This window comes from Brassica rapa, chromosome A10 (genome assembly GCF_000309985.2).
Source record: "Brassica rapa cultivar Chiifu-401-42 chromosome A10, CAAS_Brap_v3.01, whole genome shotgun sequence".
NCBI lineage: Eukaryota > Viridiplantae > Streptophyta > Magnoliopsida > Brassicales > Brassicaceae > Brassica > Brassica rapa.
In genome coordinates, this window is record NC_024804.2 from 18,995,129 (window position 1) to 19,022,109 (window position 26,981).

Genomic DNA, 26,981 nt, shown 5'->3' on the forward strand with positions numbered 1-26,981 from the left:
TCTAATTCAGTTTGGTTCTGGTATTCACATACCAAATCGGCTAGGAAGAAGCTTAAACAACCGACTGTGTCAAGATGGTCCATGTAATAGAGTTAACACTAGAAACCAAGAATAGGAAAGCATTTGCCAAAAACTTAGCCCTCAAGGGTTTACACATAAAATGATATGGTCCCAAAACGCTGGCAAAGAAACTGAACACATTGTACTAGGTTGTTGCTACATTTTCTAAGCAAAAGTACAAAGAAAGGTCCTTGTAGACAACCCAAAACAATTAAACCAAAAAGTTCCAAAAATAAAAAAAGCCAGCAAGATTTCTCTTTGGGTGTTTAATGATACAACAAAACTCGTCTCAAAAACAAGTTTATAAAACCAAAGTCCAATAACTTTCTCCACTTCAAAATGAGTTTTTTTCTCTCCAGGTAAATTTACCACCCCCAAAGATTTACACAGCTATGGGGTGTTTTTACCTATTGGGGTTTCTCTGATAGAAGAAGACGTCTAAAGGGGTTAGTCTGGCTTATGACATGAAAACTGTCTCTGCCTCATCGGTTAGAACGAGTCCGTCCCATTTGGAGGCTCTTCTCTGTTCTCTGAGCTGCTGCTAAAGTTGTTGTTGTAGTTCTCGATGCTACTTGTTCGATGCTTCCCTGGTCTTGACCTGATGTTCGTACCCATTGGGAATGGTTCCTGCACAGTCGTACATCATCGATACAAATGAATCATTCTATGTGTTTAAGTAACATGCAACCGAAAGAGAAAAAAAAAACATTTGGATAACGATATTAAGTGAGGCATTATATCTTTGTTACCTGATCACCAGCATTTGGACCATCGGTGTGAAAGAGAATAGGCCGACAACGTTTGTCTTCGTTCATCAAACTTGAGTTCTGGAAATGAGCAATAAGAGCTGATTTTCCCTGGATCCGACCATACGCAAGATATGCCACCTTCTCGCTGTTGAATTTTTCCCACTTCTTACCATTGAATGCCTGTCAGATATTTAAACTTTGTAACGAATCCTTATTCTAAACAGATTTGGTATGGTCGCAAATCAATCTATGTACCTTGTAAAACGGGACAATATTTTCAGGTTCGGTGAGGTTGATGAAAGCATATCCCACATTGCATTTGTTCTGCAAAGAAAGGGCAAGTTCATTATAATGAAAATACCATAATAGGCCTGAGGTAGGCTATATTAGACAATAAGAAAGTAAAAGGCATGTATTACCTTGAAATCAATAGGCAAATAAAGGAAGTCATATGTTCCTTTACAGTACTCATCAATGGCAGCTAGGAGCATCTTAGAAGTATACCTAAAACCATTACAGAAACAAAAAAGGAAAGAAAAAAGTGAATCAAAATATCAAAGATGAAACAGGATAAAATGACCTAACTGCGAATCCAACTCAGACCAGAAACGAATAGCAATTGGGTAATAAAAAAAAAGCGAATTCACTCACTTGTTAGGAATGTTTTTGATCATCAATGTAGTTCTGCTGTCCTCCCCGCGCAATATGCGATCAACATCAAGCTCAAACAGTTTCTTCTCAGCATTACTAGAGCTAAACTCGCTTCTTCTCTGAGAGAGGTTTCTGTATCGTTCATTAGGCAAGTCAAATGAGCCTGGCACTGAGAGCATCGGGTTCCTTCCAGACAAGAAGTGGGGCATCTGTCGCGATGATCGCGAAACAGCATTGCTGGAATTGGCATCCATGCGATTCCCACCAGCATGAGAAAAAACCTTATGAGAAGCCATTTCCATTGCATGTGAGGAAGAAGAGCCAGGATATCCCATGCTACCGTGAGAACCAAAGTGAAATCCAGAAGATTCTGGTGGTTCAGCTACATAGGTCTGTCTTCTATCCCAAAATGGCGAGTTGAAGACCGGGGCAGATCCAATGTGGTGGTGCACAGGCGATGATGCCATGTTCACCATTAAAGGAGATGCTCTAGAGAATCCAGTAACAGGTGGGATGCGCTGAGAAGTAATGCCGTTGACGCGAGATGGTGAGTTAGGCCACATCATGCCATTTGACGGGTTAGAGCTGCTCCACAAGTTGGGATTCGCACGATGGGATCCTCCATTTGCCGGTGATCCTATGACTACCAGAAAAAAAAACAAATGAGGAAACTTACATAATATGCACAAGTAGGTATATAGAAAAACTTTATCACAATCTTCCATATCAAACTTCTCAGTAATTCAGAATGTCAAAAATTTAATATGCAGTTTCCCTCTTCACACCCCAGTATTAAACCGAACAATATATTAAGCTAGCTGACATGAGGAGCTTTATTATCCTACTGCTAACTATTTTTCTTAAATTAACAGTCCTCAGCAACACACAATCCCTAACCTTAGGCAAAGTATCAAGGCAGAAAATCAATTAAAACATGTACTTACCACCTCCATTAAACCCATCTACGCCAACTCCACGAACATTGCTCATCATAAAGCCTTCATTTGCTTTCTGGCCATCACTGACCATTTCAGAGAATGCGGTAGAGGATTTGTATGGACTACCACTTGCAAAGTTGTCAAGGTATTCATGAAGAGAATGAGGATGGAGGTTTGGCATGCTTTGGATCCCCGTGTTTGAACTATCAAAAGGGTTTCCAGACTCTTGAAGACCAACAGGCTTGCTAGCGGAGATGATTCTGGTCGATGTTGGCATTCCAATAGGAATATCTCGACTCTGATGACGTTCAGAGAAGGAGTTCACAGGTGACCCAACAGAATGATGCATCATGCGCATAGATCCACCATTGGTGGAGGTTGAAGCTAATATTCCTGGGTAATGTCTTCCTGAGACAGAAAGCCAAAGGATAGGTATGAGTTGTGACAGTATGTCAAATCGTTCAGAACCGAAAAACCATAGCTCGTGTTCAGTATAATACCTATCTGTGCTGATGAAAGATTATTAAAAGCCATTTTAGGTAGACCTCCCTCAACATCATCTGCAGCAAACTGTGAAGTGAAACTGAAAAGAAAACGTATGATGAGTCAACATATTAATACAAGTGGCGTTCTCATTTAGCAGCAAAAGAGAAAGTCAAATCAAGTTGTTACTGCAGGCAGTTAACAGTCACATAAAAATTAAGGAAGGAAGAATTATTGATAACCACCTTGTTCCCTCTGGAAAGTATGGCGCAAGTTTAAGCTGCCTCCCAGCAATCTCAAGCCCATTTAGTCCTCGGAGAGCGGCCTCTGCGGTTCGAACATCAAAGAACTCTATGTATATCTGTGAATTCTCAGGCATCATTCGACGAACCTGCAAACAACAGCAATAGCATAAATATCAAAATCACAAAGTCCCATAGTAGTCAATATCAAGTACAAGTCGAGAACCAGTGAGAACCTCTCTGATTTCTCCGTATGAACTAACAATTCTGTAAAACTCTTCACTGGATACAGAAGAATCCAGATTATTAACCAACAGAGCTCCTTCGCTGGCGTTCTCTTTTCCAGAATTTTCCTAATATAGAAAGAAAGGAGTAATGTGTAAGATATTTGTCTGCAGATAAGACGGTGAAAACACAAAGAAAAAAATCACAATCACATAAACAAGGGGGATTGGAACGAACAGAACCTTTGGGATATGGTAATGAACATCAAGCTTCCTTCCCCTTAAGAGCCTACCGTGGAGTGCTCTCATCGCATTCTGAGCAGCCCTTATATCATAGTATGATACCAGGATAAAGCCACGATTCTTGCCAGCCGTATGAAGAGCCCGGACATCTCCATATTGCTAAACAAGTAAACATCATCATCAATGAGAAGCGAAAACCTCCAACAACATTTCAAAAACATCATCTTGTGCCATGAATCAGGGTTATCTAATCAGAAAGATAGGTGAAAATAGGTACCTCAAAAAGGGCCCTGAGCTCGTAATCTTCAATGATGCTATCCATATTCGTAACAAAAAGTACTCTGGATGAAACCTCTCCTCGAGGGGGCTCACCAACACCGAAAACATTGCTGCCTCCTCTCTTACCGGCTCTTTGACTCACAGACGAAAAAACATCGCCCTCTAGTTCCATGCCACCAACACTGCTGAATAGATCACAATCATCCAAATCATCTCCTCCATTGGCACGAGACTTATGGCCGACCACTCCAGCAAAAAAATCGTCCTCATCTGGAAGAAGGTTTCCAATGGTTTGAGCCTCCATCTCTTGTAAAGACTGAGAAGGTTCTTCCTCGGGGTACGCAGGCATAAAGGACAAATTATCACTTCTTGGTAGCCTTACTGCAAAACCACCACAAACAAAAAAATACATATCAAAAGCAGTCAGTGAAAGTACAGGAACCAAATAAAACAGCTAAAACTATTTGTAAGAAGAAATGAATCAGAAGCTTTACGTTTTCTACTGAATATTTCAGAGAAGGAGCTGGAAAAGAGGCTGCTCTCCCAGTGAGAATCACTTGCAGCTGATGTTCTTCCATTAGGGATAGCAGATGGAAGAGCCGCAGAGAAGCTTGATTGTTGCGGTCGATTAGAACTTCTGTCCCCGCCACCTTCAGGCACTGGATTGGTTTTCATGAACCCATACAGTTTCTGCTAATTAAAAAAGAAAAAAGGCAATGCATTTCAAATTATATCACAAAAACTTAAGAAAAAAAGCAGTAGAATGAAAGAGTAACTACCTGAGGAGGAGTGGTGCGAAGGTCTGTTCCTCCAGCTCTGGGTTCCGATATATCAGATGGCATTGTACCAGAGAGCTAACAAAATATCCAAAGAATGAGAGAGAGATCAGACTCTCTTTTTTAAATAACTTTTTACAAAAAAAAACTGCACATGTCTCTCTATAGTTTTGCCACCTAGAGGAGGAATGAAACAAACATAAGGGACCCCTGACCCCTCTTTATTCGAGATCGAGTATACAATTGCAATTGATAAAACAGGGAGATTTCGAGTACAATCTCAAAATCCCAAAAGGATTATTTAAAAACGCAATTAAGAGTACAATTTTGCAGATTGGTAATAAATGATTATTCAAAGCAGAGAGAGAGAGAGAGAGAGAAGCAACCAACTCCATACCAAATTCAAAAAATCTGCAATCAATAACAAAAAAAACCTAACCAACAATTAACAATGGATAAACCTACACAATTATGCATCTCGAAAGCTAAGCTATAGAGAGAGATGATTCGATTTGTTTATTTGTATCTAATCATAATCAGCAGAGAATTATCATATATATACAATTCCAAGGAAAGCAACAAAAAACAAAAGTGAATCGATGAGTTAAAATTCTCCTTACTCTCAACAAGGAAGCAACCGTAATTGTATAATTCCGGCGATACTCCGATCCCCTGAGCCTTTGATTCCGGGGAAGAGAGAGAGAGATTAGTTTTCGGTTAGGAGGAGAATAAGAAGAGAGAAGAAGAAGAATGGATGGATGAGGAAGAAGACAAAAAGAAGAAGAAGAGAGAAAAGGATTTTGCTACGCTGTTTCTGCCATGGATCTAGCGTTACTGTATCCCCCTTTATATCTCTCTCTCTCTCTCCCCCTCTGATTAGATTTATTTTACTTACTTTCCTTTCGATGTTTAATTATTATTTATTTTTACTGATTTACATTTACCGATCCCGCGTCGGCCAATTATGGCTCTCGCAAAAAATGAAATGAAATATTCAATTGACTCGTTTGAGTTTATCTAAACTCATCACTTATGGTAAATTCATTCCAAAAAAATGAAATAAATAATCAATTGACTCGTATGAGTTTATCTAAACTCATCATTTATGGTAAAAAAAATATCATGAAATTAGATTTTTACACCAAGTGTTTGTGGATAAACTTCAGCGTTGAATGTACACACATCTTTGCGTGAGCCCAAAAACTAATGGAACGATAAAAACGCATTTACACCAGATTTTTTTTTTTTTAAAAAGGATAAGCATTGCGGATAACGTTTTTGTTTGGTTTCTACCAGATGTTACAAATATGTATCTTTTTATTGTTGACAAAAAAAAAATGTATCTTTTTATTTATTTCTTTATTTATTTATTTATTTCTTTCTTTCTTTACAGTCTTCACGTTCTTTTTCTCATTCTTTGGGTTTACACGTATGATACACCGAATCAAACAAACCTAGTAATTATCTTTATTTATATACATTAATCCTCCTCCTCCTTGCTCATTTCTATTTTTATATATACTCTAAATCCGGATATAAGGAAATAAAGTACACCTAATGATCTCTCTTCAGAAAAAAAAGTACACCTAATGTTCTAATCCTAAATATATATTGCAGAATCTCAATTCAGATACATACATATTCTCTACTTTTTTAAATAATAGAAATAAAAATTAGTCCAAAAGTGTATACAAACACACACAAGTTCATATTAATGACAAGTTCTCAAATAAACACTAAGTAACATCGTTTTCTGAAATATTTATTTCCCTTAATTTACAAACATGTGGATTAGTCTAAAAACTTTCATTTACTCCCTCCGTTTTTTTATATAAGTCGTTTTACAGTTGTGTACGTAGATTAAGAAAACCATTAATTTTTTATATTTTCTAAATAAAAACACCATTAGTTATTTACCTAACCACAATTCAACCAATAGAAAAATAGAAGATATATTACCATTGGTCATACAACATTACTTATTAATAAATTTTACATAGAAAACCGAAAACGACATATAATTTGGAACAAAATTTTTTTTTTAAAACGACTTATATTAAAAAACGGAGGGAGTACTAAATTGTATACGTAGCCAAGCCGAGCTAATATTATGTACATGAGCCAAGCTCTTTTAAGTTGCTTAGCTGAAAGATAGATAAAGCGAACGTTGTTTAATGGCGCTAGACGCGGCGTGAAGGATTAGACAAGGCATTTTTTTTATTTTTTTCTTTAACAAGAAAAGCATTTACCGTTTTGTTTTAACAAACAAGAAAAGCATTTATTCGTAACGCTCTTCTCTATGTCTCCACGTGTCAGTCATTTGATGGTTGACGTCAGCGAAAATAGCATCACACACGAAACTTTCGACTGCTCCGATCCTCTACTCTTTAATCTCTATGCACCTTTCGATTCCAAGCCGTTGGATCAATCGGTAGGTATTAAACTAATATCAAACCCAACCTAACCTGACCGGTCCTCATATAAATTCCAAACCGGTGGTTCCAGTTACAGCATCAAGCTATCAACCAGCACTAACAGACGATCTTGTGGTGTATTAATGATACTTAGACTAGGCTGTCATCTGATGTTACTTTAAACCAAAGATTACCAGAGCTATGATAATTAATTAGAAGTTGTCATTTAATTATAAGTTGTCATTATATTTCAGATATAAATCGAGTTTTGAACATTTATTCATGTATTAATGTACATAATGAGATATGAATATTTTAATTTTTCAAAATACTCGAGACTAGTCTATTCATATGGTACTAGGGTATCTTGCAAACATAAGTAGCAATGCGTACTATATTCTTCCGTTGGTCACATGCCAAAGTTACCTAAAATTATTTAATGATTTTGTAATTTTCTACACAAGTAAGCATAGTAGCAAAAATTTGCCTTGCACGCCTTATGATATGGGTCATATCACATGACACATCAAACACGGTGAAAATCATAAGCATGCATGTATACAATGCGACGAATATTTACTACTATTCAACTTATCCGTGGAAGTTGAAAGACTATAAATATGGAGAGAAATCAATTTGGAAACAGCTAAACGACACAGTTAAAGTCTTAACGAATGATATAATAGTCATTAAACAGTGTTTACAATAATGCTTTTAATGCATTGAGTTATTCACATCTTTGATTTTGTTATAGCTATGGCCTGGATTTAAAGACCCGTGATGTCTTACATTAAGTGGGTCTGGCCCATATAACACGTAAACCCAGCCGACTGAAACGACAACGGTGAAGATCTACACTAGAGAGAGAATGAGTAATATGAATCCTTTTTTTTTTTTTTTGAAACTGATGAGTAATATGAATCCATTTTGGCGTATTTGAGTTTTAGCAAGTTCTGTAAACTTGTATGTGTACTCATCATCACAGCTAGATAATAAAACAAGTGCGAGTGACTTTAATTACAAAGCTACAAGTTTGGGTTAAAAGATCTCTCCTCTGTTTTCATTACTACTGTTTATTTACTGACCAAACTGTGTTTGCGTGATATTGACTTGACATCAAACAGCTACACTCCAACTTTTGTTTTCTTTTCATTTTTCTCTTACAAATTGATTTTCTTTTCTCTCAATCATATATTGTTTTGAAAGCAGAGGTCAACATTAGCATCATCACACACACATGATGTAGTTACTTATACAACAAGAAAACATAAGTCTATCTATATCTCCTTGAGAGACTTCAGGACATCTAAAATAGTCGGACACTAGCAAGCGTCGCAGCAATACAGTGAACAGCCATCTGAAGCACACGAAGCATAGTCTGTTTGAAAGACTCTGTTAGAACAAGAGGATCAAGAACACCCACAGCTTACCCTTTGTTAATCTTCTGAACAACCCAACCAACCAAGTTCCCTCCTTCACTCAGTCTGGACCCGTTGGCTCTTTTGCCGTCACCAGCTCAAGCAAGATCACTCCAAAGCTGTTTAGAGTTCTTTCCCTCGACCGTTACTCTTTGTCCTCTAGTATGTTTATTGTTCTTAGTAGCTAGATTTTATATCCTATTTTTCTACTCTTTTTGTAATAAGTTGTGCTCCACAACAAGTATATATTTTTAACATTTAGACAAGAAAAAGAACATGTAACCTAGATTTCTCTATATCCCCGATACACTGGAGGTGTACTTTTTCCATGTGTCCATTTTATCTAAAGGTAGATGAAATATTAATATATATTTAAAAAAAAATAGAATGAACAAAAAAAATCTAACTGACCGGTGAGGGATTATGAAATGATGACTGATTAATTGGAGTTAAAAAAAAAAAGAAACAGCTGAAACTCTGATACGACGGAAGAAGGGCCACTGGGCCAGTGGGCCTGTTTCATTATATCCCTTTAGTTTTTTTTTTTTTGTCGACCATTTTATTCCTTTAGTTATTAAAACCATTGTTATGAAGTCCCACGTAAATTAAGGCGCAAACGAAAGAGATGATGACGTGGCTAATTTCACTGGCACTATAAATAAGAGTGTTATTAATTAACATAATCCACGAAGCTTAACTAACTAACACTTTAGAAGATACGAGCTCCAAGATTCAACCTTTCAAGAACTCTCGCCATGGCGATGCCATCCACGGAGGAGAATGTTCAAAGCACGGAGGTTACGTCTTTCATCTCCCGTATCGTTGGCTCGTTGTTCATCGCCGCCGTCCTCAACGCGCTCTCGTGGTTCATCGCCACCGTCTTCAACGCGCTCGTGTGGCTCATCGCCGCCGTCTTCAAGGCGCTCGTGTGGCTCATCTCGGCCGTCTTCAACGCGCGCGCTCTCGTGGCTAGTCTTGCGAATCCGAAACGGTCTCTGGTTCTTGATCACCAATATCGCCCAACGTGTGTCGCTCCTCTGCAACTCGATGGTTCGACCTCTGACGCTTGTACGCTTGTTCGGGGCTGGTATGATTCTTGCGACGTTCTTTCTCTTCAACAGCTCAGAGTATATATCCTCGTTAGATAATAGCGTTGCATGGATCTGGAGATGCGGTATCCTTGTCCAAGTCTCTCTTACGTTACCACTACCAAGAACGTTGAGTCCGAAGGAGATGCTCCAGCTATTTCAGAACCGATGGTGTCAGTCTATACCGTACGATGCTCTCAAGGCAGCAGGGTCGTTACTCTCCTATTGTGCATTTGAGTGGCTTGGATCGACTGTAAAGATTCACAGCGATCGCCATCTGATGTACTCATCCATTACTTTCTTCCTCTTCTTGGTCATAGTTGACCTGCTATATGACGTGGAAGATGCCATTGCCATATGCGACGGCTATGTATTTGCGGGCTACGGGCTTATGCTAAACCAAGAGGTCATCCCCAAAAAGTTCATTCATTCTACGTGTTTCTCGTTTTGTTTGCTCAAGACGTACATGAGGTCCAATCGTGACATCATCTTGGCTCTGATCGAGAAACCTGAACCCGTTACTGAGGATATCCCGTTACTTCCTTTGACGCAACCCACTGTGAGTCCCAGTAACCAGAACCAATCCGATGCAGTTGCCAAAAAGGAGGAGGACGAGTCTTATCACGTTCTCGATATGAGTGGCGTGGTGCGTCGAGATCAGAAGGTTATGTACAGGCCAGGCAGTTTTACTCGTGTACGCAGCAACACTGATGAAGTCGGCTACAACTAAGAAGATTTGTCTTAGAGATTAGGTGTGCGGAGTTTTGTTGTATATAGTATTCAAACGAATATTTGAAATTGGAACTTTTATATGTAGTCAAACACCTATGTTTCTCTTTGGTTATGTGTTTTTTTTTTACAAGTTTATCCCACTGGGACCATTGAAGTAGACAGTTCAGAGTCTCGTCTATAAAAATAGATAAAGATAATGCAGTTTTGCTTTTTCCAATCGAACGAGATATTGTTAAGTTTACATTGTAGGGGTAAACTAATAGAAAATTGTCTTCAGCTCTACTGTCTACAATCCGTTTTTTCATGCTTCCAGGTGCAGAGTTCGATTCTTGTCTTTGTATTTTTTTTAACACTCCGAAAAGATATTGGGCCTAATTTTATTTTTCCTTTTGTTTCTGGGCCATCAATTGTCCGGCCCAGCACTGCATGTAAACCAGCCTAAAGATGTACTACGTAAAAAATTTAAAACTTGCTTACAAGATCAACGGTGTGAAAAAATATAAAGCTTTTGTGAAATCTTACGAAAAAGAAATAAAATCTACTGTGGATATAAAACAAACTAGGTGTTTTCCTACATCATGTGTAGTAAGAAATTTTTAAATCTAACTTATCATTAAAAATAAATTTTATTAAATATTACAGATTTAACTATTTACTTACTAATATTTAATATGGATTTGATATATATTAATTCAATTTGTATAAAACTAATAAAAATAATATAAAATTATATAATTATAAAAAAATTTAGCCTAAACAATATTTATAAAATTTGTAGGTATATAAGAAACTATTGATCTTACGATTAGATATTTAAATTTTTAAACAATTGTAGAAATTTTTTAAAGCTTTAGTAATACAAATTGTATAATTATACAAAAATAATAATATTTCGAAATTTGAAATGTTATATAAGAATATATTTATTTTATAGATGATGTATGAGCTATTATCATATTTTAAAAAAGTTTACCAAAAAGAAATATCAATATTAAATGTAATATATGTATTATTACCATATTTTAATAAGTTTGCCAAAAATATAAATTAACATTAAATGAAATTATCCATGTTATATTTTTCTGGAAACCATGTCATCAATTTCAGTATCCATGTCATATTTCTTTTGTGAAATTGATTGTAGAGAGAACATGTGACAAAACCACTAAATATTACAGATTTTACTATTTACTTATTAATATTTAATATAGATTTGATATATATTAAATCAATTCATATAAAACTAATAAAAATGAAATAAAATTTTATAATCATCAAAAACTAAACAATATTTATAAAATTTGTAGATATATAAGAAACTAATGATCTTACGATGATATATTTAAATTTTTAAACAATTGTAGAAAATTTTGAAATCTTTAGTAATACAAATCGTATAATTATACAAAAAAAGAATAATATTTCGAAATTTGAAATGTTATATATGAATATATTTATTTTATAGATGACGTATGAGCTATTATCATATTTAAAAAAAGTTTACCAAAAAGAAATATAAATATTAAATGTCATATATGAATTATTACAATATTCTAATAAGTTTGCCAAAAATATAAATCAACATTAAATAAAATTATCTATGTCATATTTTTCTGAAAGTCATGTCGTCAATTTCAGTAGTCATGTCATATTTGTTTAGTGAAATTGATTGTAGAGAGAACATGTGGCAAATCACTTTGCAAATATAGTCTAGGATATAATCCAAATTATTATTTATACTTATATATACTTTTTATATATATAAATTATTAATTTAGATTTTAAAGAAACTATATATTTATATAGTATGTTCTAAAAAATTACAGTCTTATAATTTTATCGATTTGTACCATAATTTGAACTGGTCAAACTCAATACTAACAAAATTTATAATTTATCATATTTATTAATTTATGGAATTTTTATTGTATACTAGAACTTGATCTGCGCATCCGCGCGAGTATTTGTTTTTATTTTTAAAAAAACATATTTCTTATATTTGTTGAGTCAACTGGCAACTGGGATTGCACCGGATCTAGTGGTTCTCCTATTCTATGGTCTTGCTATTGAGAGAGTAAGAATAGAAAGCAGAAACTCGCCCGCTGTGTTTTTCGCTTCCCTGGCTTAAAGGACGGAACCACCGAGGAATACCGGTTATCAGCTCGGCTACTAGACTAAGGTGGGGTTGCTAGACTTATATAAGTGGCAATATGTACTTATAAATTTATATGTATTAAATAGTTGTTTAATATATTTCTAAACTCATAAATTTTATAATTTATAGTGAATAATTTTATTTTATTTTTTGATCCATCCACTGTTACATCCATATTTTTAAAATATAACTCGTGTCTTCGTGCAAGTGTACTTTTTATATATCAAAAATTTAGGTAAAATAAAATTGTTGTTGATGGTTATATTTGAGTTATACGATCAAAAATTGAATATATATTATTTACAGTTTTGTTTGCTTTATATTATCTATTTTTATAACACTTTCTATGTCGTTTTAGACATAGTTAATATATCAAAATAAAAAATAATCATTTTCAAATTTAGTTTTAAAATGATCATTTTCATAAATACCTTAAATTTATGATTTTAAACTAAATAAGTCATTTATAAATGTTTAAGAATGATTTATAGACGTTTACTTAACTCAACCCTTTAAATACTAAACCCTAAAAATAATTACAAAATTTTAAAACCAAAGGTTATGATATTTTTGATTGTATATATTTAAAAAAAAAACTATATCCAATTTGTGGTTTTTGAAGAAAATTCTATAATGTCAATGAAGCTGTGAAAGAAAATCTTACTGTTGGTTTTAAAGTGAATAATAACTCTATTTATTTTTCTCAATAATTTTAAATATCATACATGAGAAATTAATTATTTTGTATTTAACTTGTATACTTTTGAATTTATGCTTGTAATAAAAGTAATATTGTTTTCTACCATTTATGCTTTTTTTATTAACTGAAACTTTGACTTCCAAGTCCCATATAGAGTAGTTTATAAGGTGACATAGATATTTCTCGACCATTTATGGTTCATGGTTGTTAAAAAATTAAAAAATTTAAAATTGGGTTGTGAATCTAGCAAAGTCGTGTTTTAGAGTAAAATAGTGTTTTGTAATTCAAACAAATTTTAATTATTTGAAAGTGTAAGATAGTTATATTCTTAATGCTTATTTTAAAATTAATTGGTGTATAATTAGATTAAAATATAAATTAAGTATAATGCATGTACGTAGTTCATAATAATTCATTCTTTTGAACTGTTCATTTGCATCTTTCGGGTTTCAGGTTTTATCATAGAGGCAAAAACAGAAAATGTATTTTTGTTATCAATAATGTTCACAAAATTAGCAGTACTATTTTTAATTAAAATCAAGGTAGATTTTAATCATTATTAAACATTTAGAGGATGTTTTTTTTGTATAACTAACCAAAATTAGTTGTCTATGTATGAACAATTTTATGTACATCTTAAACTCTTAATTATAAAAATTTGGGATCTTATATATGCTTTCTTACAATAAATAAGATTTATAGATTAAATATTTTATAAATTGAAAAAGTGTGATTGTTTTGTGGATCAAATTTTATAAGTCATTAAGATTGTTTTTTTTTTCTTAAATACCATAAGGTTTGGAGGTGAATCCTATAATTCCCTAAATCTCTAAATGACATCATGTAATATTAATTTTATCCCATTGGAAACTTCTAACATATTGGCTACGAATCAGTTTCAGTTGAATTGATGGTCACTGGTGATTGTTTCATTTCAGCTAATCGACAAACCAATTATAAAAATAATGTAATATATGTAACACAGAGCATTTTATTTGAGAATTTTATTCAAATAACTATTTTAAATAAAATTTGGAAGGTTTTTGGAATTTTCTTAACTGACAAATCATTACAATTCAAAACAATGTGTTTGATATTTATTTTTAAAAATCAACATTTTTTCTTGTTGAATAATTTTATTTAACCATGTTATATTTTTGTGTTTAAAGTGGATATGTCATATAACAGAAAAGAAAGGAAAATGTCAATATAAAATATTAAATAAATGAATTTAATTTGTTTCTATATAATGTTAAAGTATTTATGTTAAGAACATATCACGAAGTCTTATATATGTTTAATTCTAGAAATTTATGTAAACTTATATACTAAGATTCATTAAAAAAACAATGTGAAACTGAAACTCTTAAATATGATGTTGGAAACAATTTAGCGGGTTTTATTCAATAATGCATTTTAAGAAAGTTTAAATCTAAGCAAAATCCACTGTTATTTGAATGATAATTCTATTTTAAAATCTAGTATTGTTGTATATAATATTCAATTTAAAATTTGGTGTTCTTTAATGAATGATTTAAATCTAGTTTTAAAATCTAGTGTTATATTCAAATTCAAAGAATTTTAAAGTTTTCATATTTAAAATTGATTTCAAATCATTTGTTGTGAAGCCTTATGAACAAATAACTGAAATCAAAATCTAAAGCTTACTGTAGAAATTTTAAAATTAACCAACTAAAACTATTCTAAAATTTTAATTTTTATTGATTAGAAAACATTGACAATTGATTTAAATTTATTGATTGATCCTTGATTGAATAACAATCCTTTTAAAAGTATGCTTTTGATTCAAGATCCATGACTTCTAAATAACGAAAAAGAACAGTATACAACACTGGTATGTCCACATGATTTTGGAACCTTTAACAAATAGATATTAAAATACATGTTTTTTCATCAAATTAAAATACATGTTTAATATAAAAATATTAACAGAATTTTCCAGTAAATTTGGATTGACATGAGAAATATGACTCATTTTAAATACCATGTATCATCACATCTCAGCAACATATCCAAAACCTCATATAACACACCAAACGTGTTAAAAAGAAAGAGAAACAGACATCAATACTTGGTACTCCTTAACCTCTCCACCACTTACACGTCACCCTCTCCAAAGTTTCTTCACTTTGCTCAGTATTGTTTTCGTTTCCCTTTGTCTCCTTCCGTAATTCTTCTTTAAGGTCTCAAACATCTGTTTCAGCCTCCTTAGCTCCCTTTAGGGATTCAAGTTCACTTCTACCTTACCAAACTTCAGATCCATTAAGACCTTTGTGTCATCTCCAGACACTTGAGTTTGTCTGAATTCTTCTGCTAACCGGCTCGTTACACTTAAATCCACACCATTAACACCACCGGTTTGTCAATATCTTGCATCGCTAGCCTTCACATAACATATGCAGCCAAATTTATAGCGGAATCCTCAGCCTCTAGGCTTCTCTTTGCAATGGACGTACAGGGATTGCAGAGATCTCATTTGCTTTTGCCAAATTTCTCCCATGGACTTCACCTTTGTTTCATATTCAGACCACCGGTTTTCGTCCTGCTGAGTCTACCAAGAATATTGTTCTTATATTCAGAACTCCGAGATGAAGTTTCGGTCTGAAACTATAATTTATAAAGAGTGTAATATGAATTTCTGAAGATCAGGTTGAAAGCAAAAGGTAGTCAGTAATTATGAATTATAAAGAGTATAAAGTCTGTGGTTGAAGATTTATAATTGAAAGATCACTGTAATTAGTTTTAGGATAACATATATAAGCTACAGTTAATTGGGATCAAAACTGATAAATTGAACAGTAAAACAGAAATTAAAGAGACTAAGATGTCAGTTATACACCACCACACCTCTTCAAAGCTCTACTTATATTCGGCGTTACATTGTAATCATGGTAAGATCTTCTGACTTCAATAATGGAAGAACCATGTAACCAAATGAAATCAGTATTGTTGGCTGAATGATATTGAATGAAGACAGAACACTAATGAAGATTAAATTCGATGTAAAAGTGATAGAAGAGCCTTGAATGATATTTGCCTAGATAGTGATCGTATACATTAGATGATGCTGTCAAAAGCTCAATAGAAAAACTGTTTTGAGTGATTATATTTATATATAGAAAACAGTCAAACAGACAATAGCTAAATAAAGCAACAACTTTACTCTTATATCATTTTCTAAAGAGGATATGCTTTCTTGTATAACAGGACGGGAAGGACCAAAGCAGGAGACAAATCTGAAGATTACATACAGTTTGCCTAAAATCAGAACATATTCCATGATGACTTTAACTGTTTTTTTTTAATAGGTGATAAACAGAATATACACATAATGAATGACTATTTTTACTTTTGGCACAATACTCTGATTCTTACTTCCTCATACTCGTGTTCTGATCCACCAGTCATACCCAGCTTCCACGTCAAGGTCCTGCAATTAAAATAGTCAATCATGATGCTAAACCTTGTAGAAAATTCGTAAAGACCACTGGAAAAGTATTACTTCTTCACAAACAATGCATCTTTGGTGGAAGATCTACAACCAAATTAATACATGATCTTGATATATATAATAGATGAATTCCAAGATGATGGCTGAAATCTGAGATAAGAAGACTCCGACACACACCTTAGGATAAGTAATCGAAGAGAGCAATGGAAGGGATGGGAATGGGTCTGAGTCTTCGAAACGAAAGAGCATTGACGATGAACGAAACGGCAGAGAATTCGCGAAAGGTTATAGACAGCAAGAAGGATATTAGTAGGAATCATGAGACTGAACATATTTAAAGAAAGTTGTGAATAACGGTGATTCACTGGAGAGTTGAATCGATGAGGACGAAGTGGAAAGGTCGCAATGAAGAAAGTTAGGTAACGCGAGATGAAGAGAGATGGGCTTGACATGGGTCGTAGTGAAGATTTTCAATAACACACCAATAGCCCATTACCAAACTTGGTCGATGAAGCTTAGATGAGGTGGTTAAATAGAACCTCCTGATAGATAGGCTGATTTTTTTAACTGACTTGGCATGCCTCTCTGCTCACCATATTCTCCTTTTAATATTGTTAGATAGTATAGATAGATACACTAGTATATGCTAAAATATAAATTACAAGATAATCTTTTAACTAAAGATTGGAGATTTATGTTTATGTAAATTTTTTATTTATTTTGGGAGTTGTAAACTAATATTGTATTTGAATATGCTCATAATATTCTCTAGACTTTGAAGTGAGAAATGAAGTTAATAGAACGAGGTTGATTTGAAAGAGCCGTAAAAGTTTTATAACAATCATTTTTTTTCTAAAGCTGTTTTATAAAATAATCATGCTTTACATTTTCAAAATAAATCTAGAGCTCAAAATAAAATAAAATAAAATAAATAAATAAATAAGTATTATATATATATATATATATATATAGCTTTAAAAATCTGTTTTATAGAGCTTTGGATATCTTTTGGAGATAAATATCAGGAACAAAACATTAAATCCACAAGCAAATTATCAACATCCTTAATTCTAAATTAAAAAAAACTTTGGGTGTATTCAAATAAGAGTTTCAGATGATTTATATAAAAATGACAAATCCAATGTTATTCAAAAGAAGATTTTAAAAACCACTTTAAAATCCAGTATTATTGAACTTGTCGTTTTATAAAAATACTCTAATTGGAGATTTTAGAGTGCTTTAATTTTTTTAAGGGCGTTTGAGAGGGATTTCTATAAGATACAAAAATAAAAATCCTAATCCCATAGTTTTAGATGAGATTCTAGAGTTGTTTAACAAAAATCACACCAAATTATAATCTTCAGCTAAAATCATCTAAAAACTCACTAAAATCAAATCACTTTAAATTTCAGATTCAATACACCCCCTTTCTTCAACTAACTCCTCTTTCTTTTATTATAATCGGTGTTTCAAAAAGAAAAATACACCCCCTTACAAAACCCAACAAATTAAACTTAAACTGACTAAATTTGTTTTCATAATTTGAGAAAAATATGTTAGCTCATGGTCTTAGCAAGCCATAATGAATATATTACAGCAAATAAACGGCATTATTATAGTTGCAGCCATCCATCATAGGTAAAGTTAGCCTCATAAGAACAACTTTCAATTGCAGAAAATTATGCAGGGATACAACGGTTTGTCTCTGTGTGTTTGACGGGTAAGCTAGCCTACTCCACTAGAAATTGGAGCAGGCGGATGTGGAGCCTAAGGTCATTCTTGCCACAAGCATTAAACCAAGAGGTACAGCCCCCATGCTGCACATGTTCTGTCTACAAACTGTTCATCTGAACATCGTAGGGATCTAAGTATTCCTTAATGCAACCTATGCGACTCCTTTATACTTTGACAATGAAAGGGGCCAGAGATACCTCCATGAATAAGAACCTAGAATGATAAGATGTCCTTATTACTTTACTCGCACACACTTTGTCAAACACTATTTTCATTTGCAGGTTGTGTGGGAGTGACATCAATTGCTCCTCCAGCTCAGCAAAGTATGGGGGTGTCCACAAAATAAAACATGTAACGGTGCCAGAGGTATACCCCTATGTCCTAATATACTCAAATTTAGCTTTCCTGATGTATTTATCTATAAAATATTTCATTCTCAGTTCGTTACCTCAATGTTTCACAGACTATGGAGTTTCTGTGCACCAGCAAAGCTGCAGGCATTGAAAACACAAGCGGGGAATGCTACATATATAAATGTTGGCCAAAGAATGAAAAGCTCACAAAACTCTTTATAAGTACTAATTGAAAAGCAGTAAGGTCCTCTGTTGTAGCTTTTACTCCGGCATAGTAGTAGTTTATTTTTACATAAAAGATTATTCTGAAACTAACAGCAAGATCATAAATTCAAATGCATCTTAGTTTCTACACCTTTGTAAACAAACTTCTAACGATGCCGGAGTAACTTTATACAACATGAACAAAAATTATATCTGCACTTACTTCTAAAACAACTGTAATCACATCATATAACTTTATACACATGAACAAGTCTAAGCCGCATGAGCTCCTTCCATCTATGCACAACCATAGATCTCTGGGATTGTCATCCACATAGTCAGTCATATTTGTTTCGAAGGTAAGACGTGGGAAAGAAAGTGAAAACAATGAACTTAAGTGAAACCTCAATCTACACATATTTAAATAGCTTATCTTGGTTGTCTATGTTGTTTTGTTCTAAGAAAAAAATCTCAGTTACATATCATGAATTAGTGCATTATCATGTGACATTACAACTATAATATAATAAATAACACAATAAAAAAATGGTTTAATTTGGTAATAACTATTTTAATCAACGATCAATTGTTAGATAACAATACGATTATGATCATTGTCAAGATTGATTATATATACACATACATATATATATATATGTAAAAGTACAGATGGTGCAAGTACATCAAAACCTGCGAAAGTTGTGAATACAGTGGTTCTAAAACAAAAACAAAACTTTAATTAGTTATACATTTAACAAAAAATTTACATCAAAACTTATATGAATAAGATAAACGAATATTTAAATCATGAATCTGATTAATTGAGTTGTAAGTGCAGAAATTTTTGTTGTAAGAATTTAGTTTGTAGTTTGTAGTTTTTAAGTTTTAGTGACATAGTTCAAAGTTTTTTTTAATGTTGAAAAGTATTTTAATGTTAAACCAGTGATTTAAGAAAAAAAAATATTTTAAAAGTGTTGTAGATTTAAAGAGGGGGGGGGGGGTCCATTAAATTACTAAGAGAATAATTGAAAATAAAAATAATAAAATATTTTTAAGTGAAATGAAACATTTCTACAATCCAATCAATCAAACATATAGCTAAAATTTAATCAATTTTTTTTTCATTTTGCTCATCACCTTATACAAAATTTCCAATAACAAAAATATCAAAAAATTTGGATATTAAAATTTTGAAATTTGTAAGACAGAAAATTTTATAATTATGTAGCTATTTATATTTTTACAATAAATTATAATATTTATATATCAAGATAACATATAAAATATATGATTTAAATTTAAACTAAAACAAAAAAAAAACTAGGTAAGCGAAAGCGCATGTGTCTTTGTAGCACGTAATAGCAGGTGCTGCATTCCGACTTTTAAACCCTGTTGGTAAAAATTCACAATAACACAGTGAGATAAAAGGAAAAAAAATGAAAAACAATATACTACTATTTTGAAATTAAATTAAAAAAATCAAACCTGAAACCAAGTGTAGAAGTGCAAGTCAGTGACATTGAGGCGGCTTGGTTCATTCAAGTGAATGTTAAAGCTTTGACTTTGATCTACATAGCCTCCACGACCAACGGCCATCTTGACCAAAGTTCTTTTTTTAACTTCCCAAGCAGTTCTAAATTGAATTAGAGGATGAACGAAGTGAAACCTCAGACTTTAGCAATATGACAAAAAAAATTAAGCATTATTATACCTGTAAATTGCTTTCAGATCCTCAGGTATCTCTGGGATATTTCCTATAGAACCATTCTCACTAATGAGAACCTTTTTCATTCTCTGAGACCAAAGTCCCATATTAGTTAAATCGTGAAGAAGATGCATATTCACGATTGTAAATTCACCACTGAGCAAAAGCCAGAGACAAAATGAGTAAAACAGTTACAAAAATGTACCAATGTCATAATGATTTAGTAATATACAAACCTTAACCCTCCGTTATTGATGATGTTTGATGCACAAGGCTCCAAACCTTTGTTGTTCCCAGCCAATGATACCAAAAGAGAGTTCCTCACTCCATTCTTTAATATCATATCCCTAAGAAAATCCCAGTCCCAACGGTCTGATGGAGTCACATTCCACATGTCAGGTTGAAGAATCCCCTACACGCTATCCACAATTAGAACATTATGAAGTTTAAGTAAAATAATTACGGGATGACATGCATACATACCTTGCTCATGGGACTTCCTTTATATGTTTCATACGCGCCATCTCTTGCAGAAAGCTCTGAAGATGCTTTGAGAGCATGGTAGTATATGGTTTCAAATATATCCGTATTCAGTTGTAGGGCCTGAGTAACAAATTAAAAATGTGCTTAGCAGAACATATAAAACAAAAAACGTTGATCATCAGGCAGAGGAGTGTCTACCTCTGGAGAATCAAATGGCATTCCAAGGAGGATAAAGACGTCTGCAAGACCTTGTACACCAATACCAATAGGCCTATGACGCATGTTCGAAGTTTTTGCACTCTCTAGAGGATAGTAATTTGCGTCTATTATCCTATCGAGATCATTAGTAACACTAGCAGTTACCTGGCCACACAAAAGAAACAACGATAAATTCACATCAGAAAGATCCGTTGAGAATCTGATTTTAAGGTCAATGGAAGCAAATAGGAAGGTGTTAGCATCTGTCTGACCTTGGCTAAGCTGTGAAAATCAAAGTAACGATTCTTTGAGCCTAGGCTGCCGGCAAGCTCAGATGGATGAGAGTCCATTGGAACATCCTGTTGTGAGCAAGAAGAATGTTAGTAAGAGAGCGTAATAATAAAAAGGAAACTTAGAGAACCCGCAAAAAACAATTTTCTTATAACTCACTTTATCCCTAACAAATCTGGGCAAAACAATGGATGCAAGATTGCACACAGCTGTTTCTGTTGGACTGCTGTATTGAATAACTCCACTGCATAAGCCGGAGGAGGAGTTTATGGTACCAAGATTTTGCTGATTGCTTTTTCTGTTGCATGAATCCTAAAATAGAAACATTAAGAACCAGTTGGCTGTATATTATGGCTAATAACATATATAGCTATAGAATCATATATATATATATATATATATATATATATATATATATATATGTTACTTACCTTGAAAAGCATGTATGGCATTCCTGTTTCTAGCTGGGATGTCACGATTTCATTCCAAAGCTCTTGCGCCTTAACGACCTTCTTTGCCTTTCCCTGAAGACATGATGGACAAAACATAACTGGTATGGTATTGAGATAACAATAAGAAATCATGTTACATAAGATAGCAGATGAAACATGGGACTCACCTCTCTTTCATACTTTGTGTACAGTCTCTCAAATTCCGGTCCCCAGCAATCTGCTAAACCTGGAGCTTCATTAGGACAAAACAATGACCAGTGCTCATCCCCAAGGGCTCTCTCCATGAAAAGATCAGGAACCCAGAGAGCATAAAACAAGTCTCTAGCCCTGTGCTCCTCCTGCATTGAAAAAAATGTATATGGACGTTGTTAGCAGCCAAACCACATCTGAGGATAACATGGTCAACAAATATCTTGGTACCTTTCCGTGGCTCTTCCAAAGATGATCTAGAAACTCAGAAATATCAGCATGCCATGGCTCCAGGTATACTGTAACGCCTCCTCCTTCACCTAGTGCAAACAATATACATGAGAGATAAGACTTAAGATGACTCACTACACAGTAGGAAAGCTAAAGATGTACAAATTCCTCTTTTACCTCCTCCTTGATCAAGAAAACGAGTAGTAGCTTTGAAAACATCCAGCGTTTTACCAATACCATAAGAGATTCCCTTTGTGCCACGGATGTTATGAAGAGAAACACCAATACTGCCTGCAGATTTGGGTAGAACAGCACACTCTTTCACTGTATTGTATATGCCCTCGATGCTATCATCTTTCATGCAGGTAAGAAAGCAGCTGCTCAACTGCACAATTCAATTAGAAGAAGATGAGCTAAAAAAAATACATTGAAGAACAATAAAGCTCTATATAGTTATTTAATTACTTGAGGCCTTGGCGAGCCTGCGTTTAAGAGAGCAGGAGATGCATGAGTGAACAATCTCTTAGACATCAAATGGTAACTTTTGATTGCAGAATCAATATCTCTCAAATGGATGCCAACAGCAACCCTCATCAACATGTGCTGAGGCCTTTCAACGACTTTCCCTTGGACTTTCAAGAGGTACAATCTCTCAAGCGTCTTAAACTCAAAGTAATCATATTCAAAATCACGATCATATACCATCTCCCTGTCCAGACGTTTAGCATTCTGAGATTGAAACGAAAGAACAATTCAGTAATATTATACAAGATAAAAATACATTCTGAGAGCTTTTAATTATTAGTGTACCTCCGAAACTATCGAAAATACATTCTCAGCTATTAGAGAAGCATTCAGTCCCGATCCCTCATTGACATAATTGTACATGTACGCAACCCTGAAAAAACATAAAAACTCAAATCAATGATACACCCTAAAACCCAAACAAAGATAAAATTCACAGCTGGACACTCACGTCTCAGAAAATGATTTCTGTGTGTTCTTGTGGAGATTTGAGACAGCAATCCTTGCAGCCAGCTGAAAATAAAAAGACAAAACAAGAAGAAAAAAAAACAATACAATTATTATGCATGTATCAGGGAAAGAATTATTACTGTCTTAAGGAATGACTAGAATTAGTATATATATACTTACGGAGGCATAATCAGGATGGTTACAAGCCATGGAAGCAGCAGTCTCAGCAGCCAACTCGTCAACTTGACTCGTAGTGATTCCGTCATAGACACGGGCATAAACTTCACGAGCTACCAGGAGAATGTCACAGCGGTAACTGCTAAGCCCATAGCTAAGTTTCTTAAGTCGCGCAGTAATCTTATCCAAGTGAAGAGTTTCCACCCATCCATCGCGCTTCACTACGTGCATATTCTGTTGGAGGCAGATTAAACACTTGTTTTTTTTTTTTTTTGTCAACGATTAAACACTTGTTTTAGCTCAGAGAAACACAAAACCAATGATTTATATATATATATATATATAAAAAAGGATTAATTTAATTTTCTTACCAAAGCTTTAGCACGCTCTGGCATCTTGCTAGAAATATAAAAAAGATGATCGCAACTCGATCGGAAAGAATCACCGACTCAATGTCACCTCTTTTCTTCTCTTCAGTTCACGAGCTTCTCTGCTAGGTTTCTTACAGAATCTATCTCTTATAAAATTATTGGTTATGTTTGTTATATATAATGTGATTACGACAACCTACATTATTTAAGAATCATGATTATCTGCAATATATAACAAATAAATAAAAATCAAGTAAAATACGATTTCACCGGTAAAAAGGAGAAAAGTTGATTACTTAATAACTTATTAAATAAGTTGGTTATATAACTTATTAAACAAAAGTTAATTTTTTACTTAATAATATATAACCTACATTATTTAATTTTTTTTTGTCAACTTTACTGGGCCACAACGGGCCACCAGTTGATTTTACCTTAATTAATAATTAAAAAAAAAACTAAAACTTTTTAAGAATCATGATTATCCGAAATATAACAAATAAAATAAAATAAGTAAAATACGATTTCACCAGTTGAAAAGGAAGAAAAGCCAAGTAAAACAAAGAGAAATTGGTGTGGATATATTTAAAAGCTCGTATAATTTGTCATATACCCTTGTTTTTTTAAATATTTTTATGACTATAATACTCTTATTTCTGTCTTTCTCTTATCCATTTTATGTATTCTAATCTCTTTATCTCTCGTATTGATTCTTCAAATCATTTTTTAATTCAACACAAATCTTTTTTTTTATTATGATTCTTTTGACACTCATAATGCTAATTTTATTTATTCACCCCAATTCCAATGTTTCCAATTTCGAATCACAATTAACTTTTAGATAATATATATGTTAGTAAGTATTTTATTACATACCTGATATTATTTAGATTTTAATGAATTCTTAATCGATATATGGAGTGTTAGCTGTTACAAATAGATTTGAGACTATTTGATAGATAATTAATTAATTGTTAATAGTTTCATTAACTGATATATGATTTGTTAGTTGATACATTTGTTTGATACATAGATTCTTAGATGATACTAAAATTATTAGCTGATATGTTAGTTGGTATGTAGATTGTTACTTGTTATGTAAATATTTAGTTAATAGATCTAGAGTTACTTGTTTTCGATAAAGCATGAGAGCATTTTCATCCGCACAGTGTCAAAAAGTTATTCATTTTTGGATTATCCATAATTATGGACATTCGGCTAATTTGCACGTTAATTGGGTATATTCAACACATTGTCCCTAAAACAAAACCTTCGACTGCTCCGATCCTCTACTCTTTAATCTCTGTGCACCTTTTTGATCCCAAGCCGTTGGATCAATCGGTAGGTATTAAACTAACATCAAACCCAACCTAACCGGTCCTCATACCAATTCTTTTTCTTTGGGGGTGGAACTATAAATTCCAAACCGGTGGTCCCAGCTATAGCATCAACCTATCAACCAGCACTAACAGATGATTTTGTGGTGTAAATCAAAGATTACCAGAGCTATGATATTAATAGTTGTCATTATATTTCAGATATAAATCGAGTTTTGAACATTTATTCATGTATTAATGTATTTTCAAAATACACAAGACTGTTGGTCTATTCTTATGGTAATAGGGTCTCTTGCAAACATAAGTGGCAATGCGTACTATATTCTTCCGTTGGTCACATGCCAAAGTTACCTAAAAATTATTTAATGATTTTGTAATTTTCTACACAAGTAAGCATAGTAGCAAATTTTTCCTTGCACGCCTTATGATATGGGTTATATCACATATTCACATGACACATCAAACACGGTGAAAATCATACGCATGCATGTATACAATGCGACGAATATTTACCACTACTATTCAACTTATCCGTGGAAGTTGAAAGACTTTAAATATGGAGAGAAATCAATTTGGAAACAGCTAACCGACATAGTTAAAGTGTTAACGAATGATAGAATAATCATTAAACAGTGTTTACAATAATGCTTTTGATGCATTGATTTATTCACATCGTACATAATAACTCCATGCGGTCTCCTATACTATAGTGCCGTAATCTCTACATATTTTCGTCGGTATACTGACTCTACTTAAACACTAATCCAATAATTTTATTCATCTAGCAAGAAATAATTGATCTCGGGTAGCATGGAGAAGAAGAAGCGTTTTTGTATCAGTTACGCTTTTCAAGTTGCCATGTACGACTGTCTTAACATGTTTACCAAAAAAAAAAAAGTTGTCATGTACTCTCTGTGGAGAGAACGGAACATGCGGCATCACGGGGATCAATCTATGCCATTACCTGTCTTGATAAAGCTCATGGACAAAACTATCTGAAATAAAGCTCAGTTTGATGCAGGGGAAAAGAGTTAAGGGACTTGAAAAAGCGCTACAGTTTTGGTTCAGTACAAGATCGTAAATAATTTAGTCAGTTTAAGAGTTTTTGAAAGCTGTAAAGTTATAGGAATAGTCTCTTTTTTCAAACAAGGTTTCACTTGATGTACAAAGACTTTTTGATGAATAAATTTAGCATTCGTTCAAAAAAAATAAAATAATAATTGAATCTTAAGTATTTAATACACTTTGATTATGGCCTGGATTTAAAGACCCGTGATGTCTCACATTAAGTGGGTCTGGCCCATATAACACGTAAACCCAGCCGTGTCACGGCTCAAGGCCTCAAACGATTGAAACGACCAACGGTGAAGATCTACACTAGAGACAATGAGGTAAAATGAATCCATTTTGGCGTATTTGAGCTGTAGCAAGTTCTCTAAATTTGAATGTACTCATCACAGCTAGATAACAAAACAAGTGTGAGTGACTTTAATTACAGAGCTACAAGTTTGGGTTAAAAGATCTCTCCTCTGTTTTCATTACTACTGTTTATTTACTGACCAAACTGTGTTTCGTGATATTGACTTGACATCAAACAGCTACACTCCAACTTTTCTTGTCTTTCCATTTCATTTTTTCTCTTACACATTGATTTTCT

General features: G+C 33.5%; 2 protein-coding genes across 5 annotated transcripts; both read right to left on the reverse strand.

The window, feature by feature from the left end:
• Positions 1 to 180: 180 nt before the first annotated feature.
• Positions 181 to 5,521, reverse strand: LOC103847071 (protein MEI2-like 4). Of its 3 annotated transcripts, none has more exons than XM_033282017.1 (14): positions 5,266 to 5,521; positions 4,649 to 4,723; positions 4,364 to 4,562; positions 3,868 to 4,250; positions 3,591 to 3,749; positions 3,360 to 3,476; positions 3,127 to 3,272; positions 2,899 to 2,981; positions 2,405 to 2,806; positions 1,461 to 2,097; positions 1,229 to 1,313; positions 1,065 to 1,133; positions 810 to 989; positions 181 to 687 (listed from the first exon to the last, which is right to left on the reverse strand). In XM_033282017.1, exons 2-14 carry the CDS (start codon positions 4,709 to 4,711, stop codon positions 550 to 552), a joined length of 2,661 nt encoding a protein of 886 aa, XP_033137908.1. In that variant the 5' UTR covers positions 4,712 to 4,723; positions 5,266 to 5,521; the 3' UTR covers positions 181 to 549. The 3 variants fall into 3 exon arrangements, with proteins under 3 accessions (XP_033137908.1, XP_009122354.2, XP_018511202.1); XM_009124106.3 differs by having other exon boundaries at positions 184 to 687; positions 1,461 to 2,103; positions 5,266 to 5,520; XM_018655686.2 differs by having other exon boundaries at positions 184 to 687; positions 1,461 to 2,103; positions 4,364 to 4,559; positions 5,266 to 5,519.
• An 8,367-nt stretch (positions 5,522 to 13,888) lies between these two features.
• LOC103847573 (ribonucleoside-diphosphate reductase large subunit) lies at positions 13,889 to 26,681 on the reverse strand. Of its 2 annotated transcripts, none has more exons than XM_033282018.1 (18): positions 23,988 to 26,681; positions 23,620 to 23,871; positions 23,441 to 23,502; positions 23,275 to 23,362; positions 22,930 to 23,193; positions 22,642 to 22,849; positions 22,465 to 22,553; positions 22,212 to 22,382; positions 22,024 to 22,116; positions 21,752 to 21,904; positions 21,574 to 21,660; positions 21,302 to 21,466; positions 21,104 to 21,223; positions 20,857 to 21,032; positions 20,627 to 20,776; positions 20,401 to 20,548; positions 16,802 to 20,304; positions 13,889 to 16,603 (listed from the first exon to the last, which is right to left on the reverse strand). In XM_033282018.1, the coding sequence occupies exons 1-17, from the start codon at positions 24,009 to 24,011 to the stop codon at positions 20,236 to 20,238; spliced, it is 2,319 nt and encodes a 772-aa protein (XP_033137909.1). In that variant the 5' UTR covers positions 24,012 to 26,681; the 3' UTR covers positions 13,889 to 16,603; positions 16,802 to 20,235. The 2 variants fall into 2 exon arrangements, with proteins under 2 accessions (XP_033137909.1, XP_009122916.1); XM_009124668.3 differs by having other exon boundaries at positions 23,620 to 23,850; positions 23,988 to 26,679.
• Between the last annotated feature and the right edge of the window lie 300 nt (positions 26,682 to 26,981).

What these genes read in the sequence shown, in the direction of transcription:
- LOC103847071 (XM_009124106.3), bottom strand. Translation starts at nt 4,711, where the DNA reads ATGCCATCTGATATATCGGAACCCAGAGCTGGAGGAACAGACCTTCGC. An exon ending in TTCGCACCACTCCTCCTCAG is followed by an intron (nt 4,563 to 4,648) that starts GTAGTTACTCTT and finishes TTTTTTAATTAG; the next exon opens with CAGAAACTGTATGGGTTCAT. An exon ending in ATCAAAAACATTCCTAACAA is followed by an intron (nt 1,314 to 1,460) that starts GTGAGTGAATTC and finishes TAATGGTTTTAG; the next exon opens with GTATACTTCTAAGATGCTCC.
- LOC103847573 (XM_033282018.1), bottom strand. Translation starts at nt 24,011, where the DNA reads ATGCCAGAGCGTGCTAAAGCTTTG. An exon ending in ACCATCCTGATTATGCCTCC is followed by an intron (nt 23,503 to 23,619) that starts GTAAGTATATAT and finishes TTTTATTTTCAG; the next exon opens with CTGGCTGCAAGGATTGCTGT. An exon ending in TTTGGAAGAGCCACGGAAAG is followed by an intron (nt 22,383 to 22,464) that starts GTACCAAGATAT and finishes TTTTCAATGCAG; the next exon opens with GAGGAGCACAGGGCTAGAGA.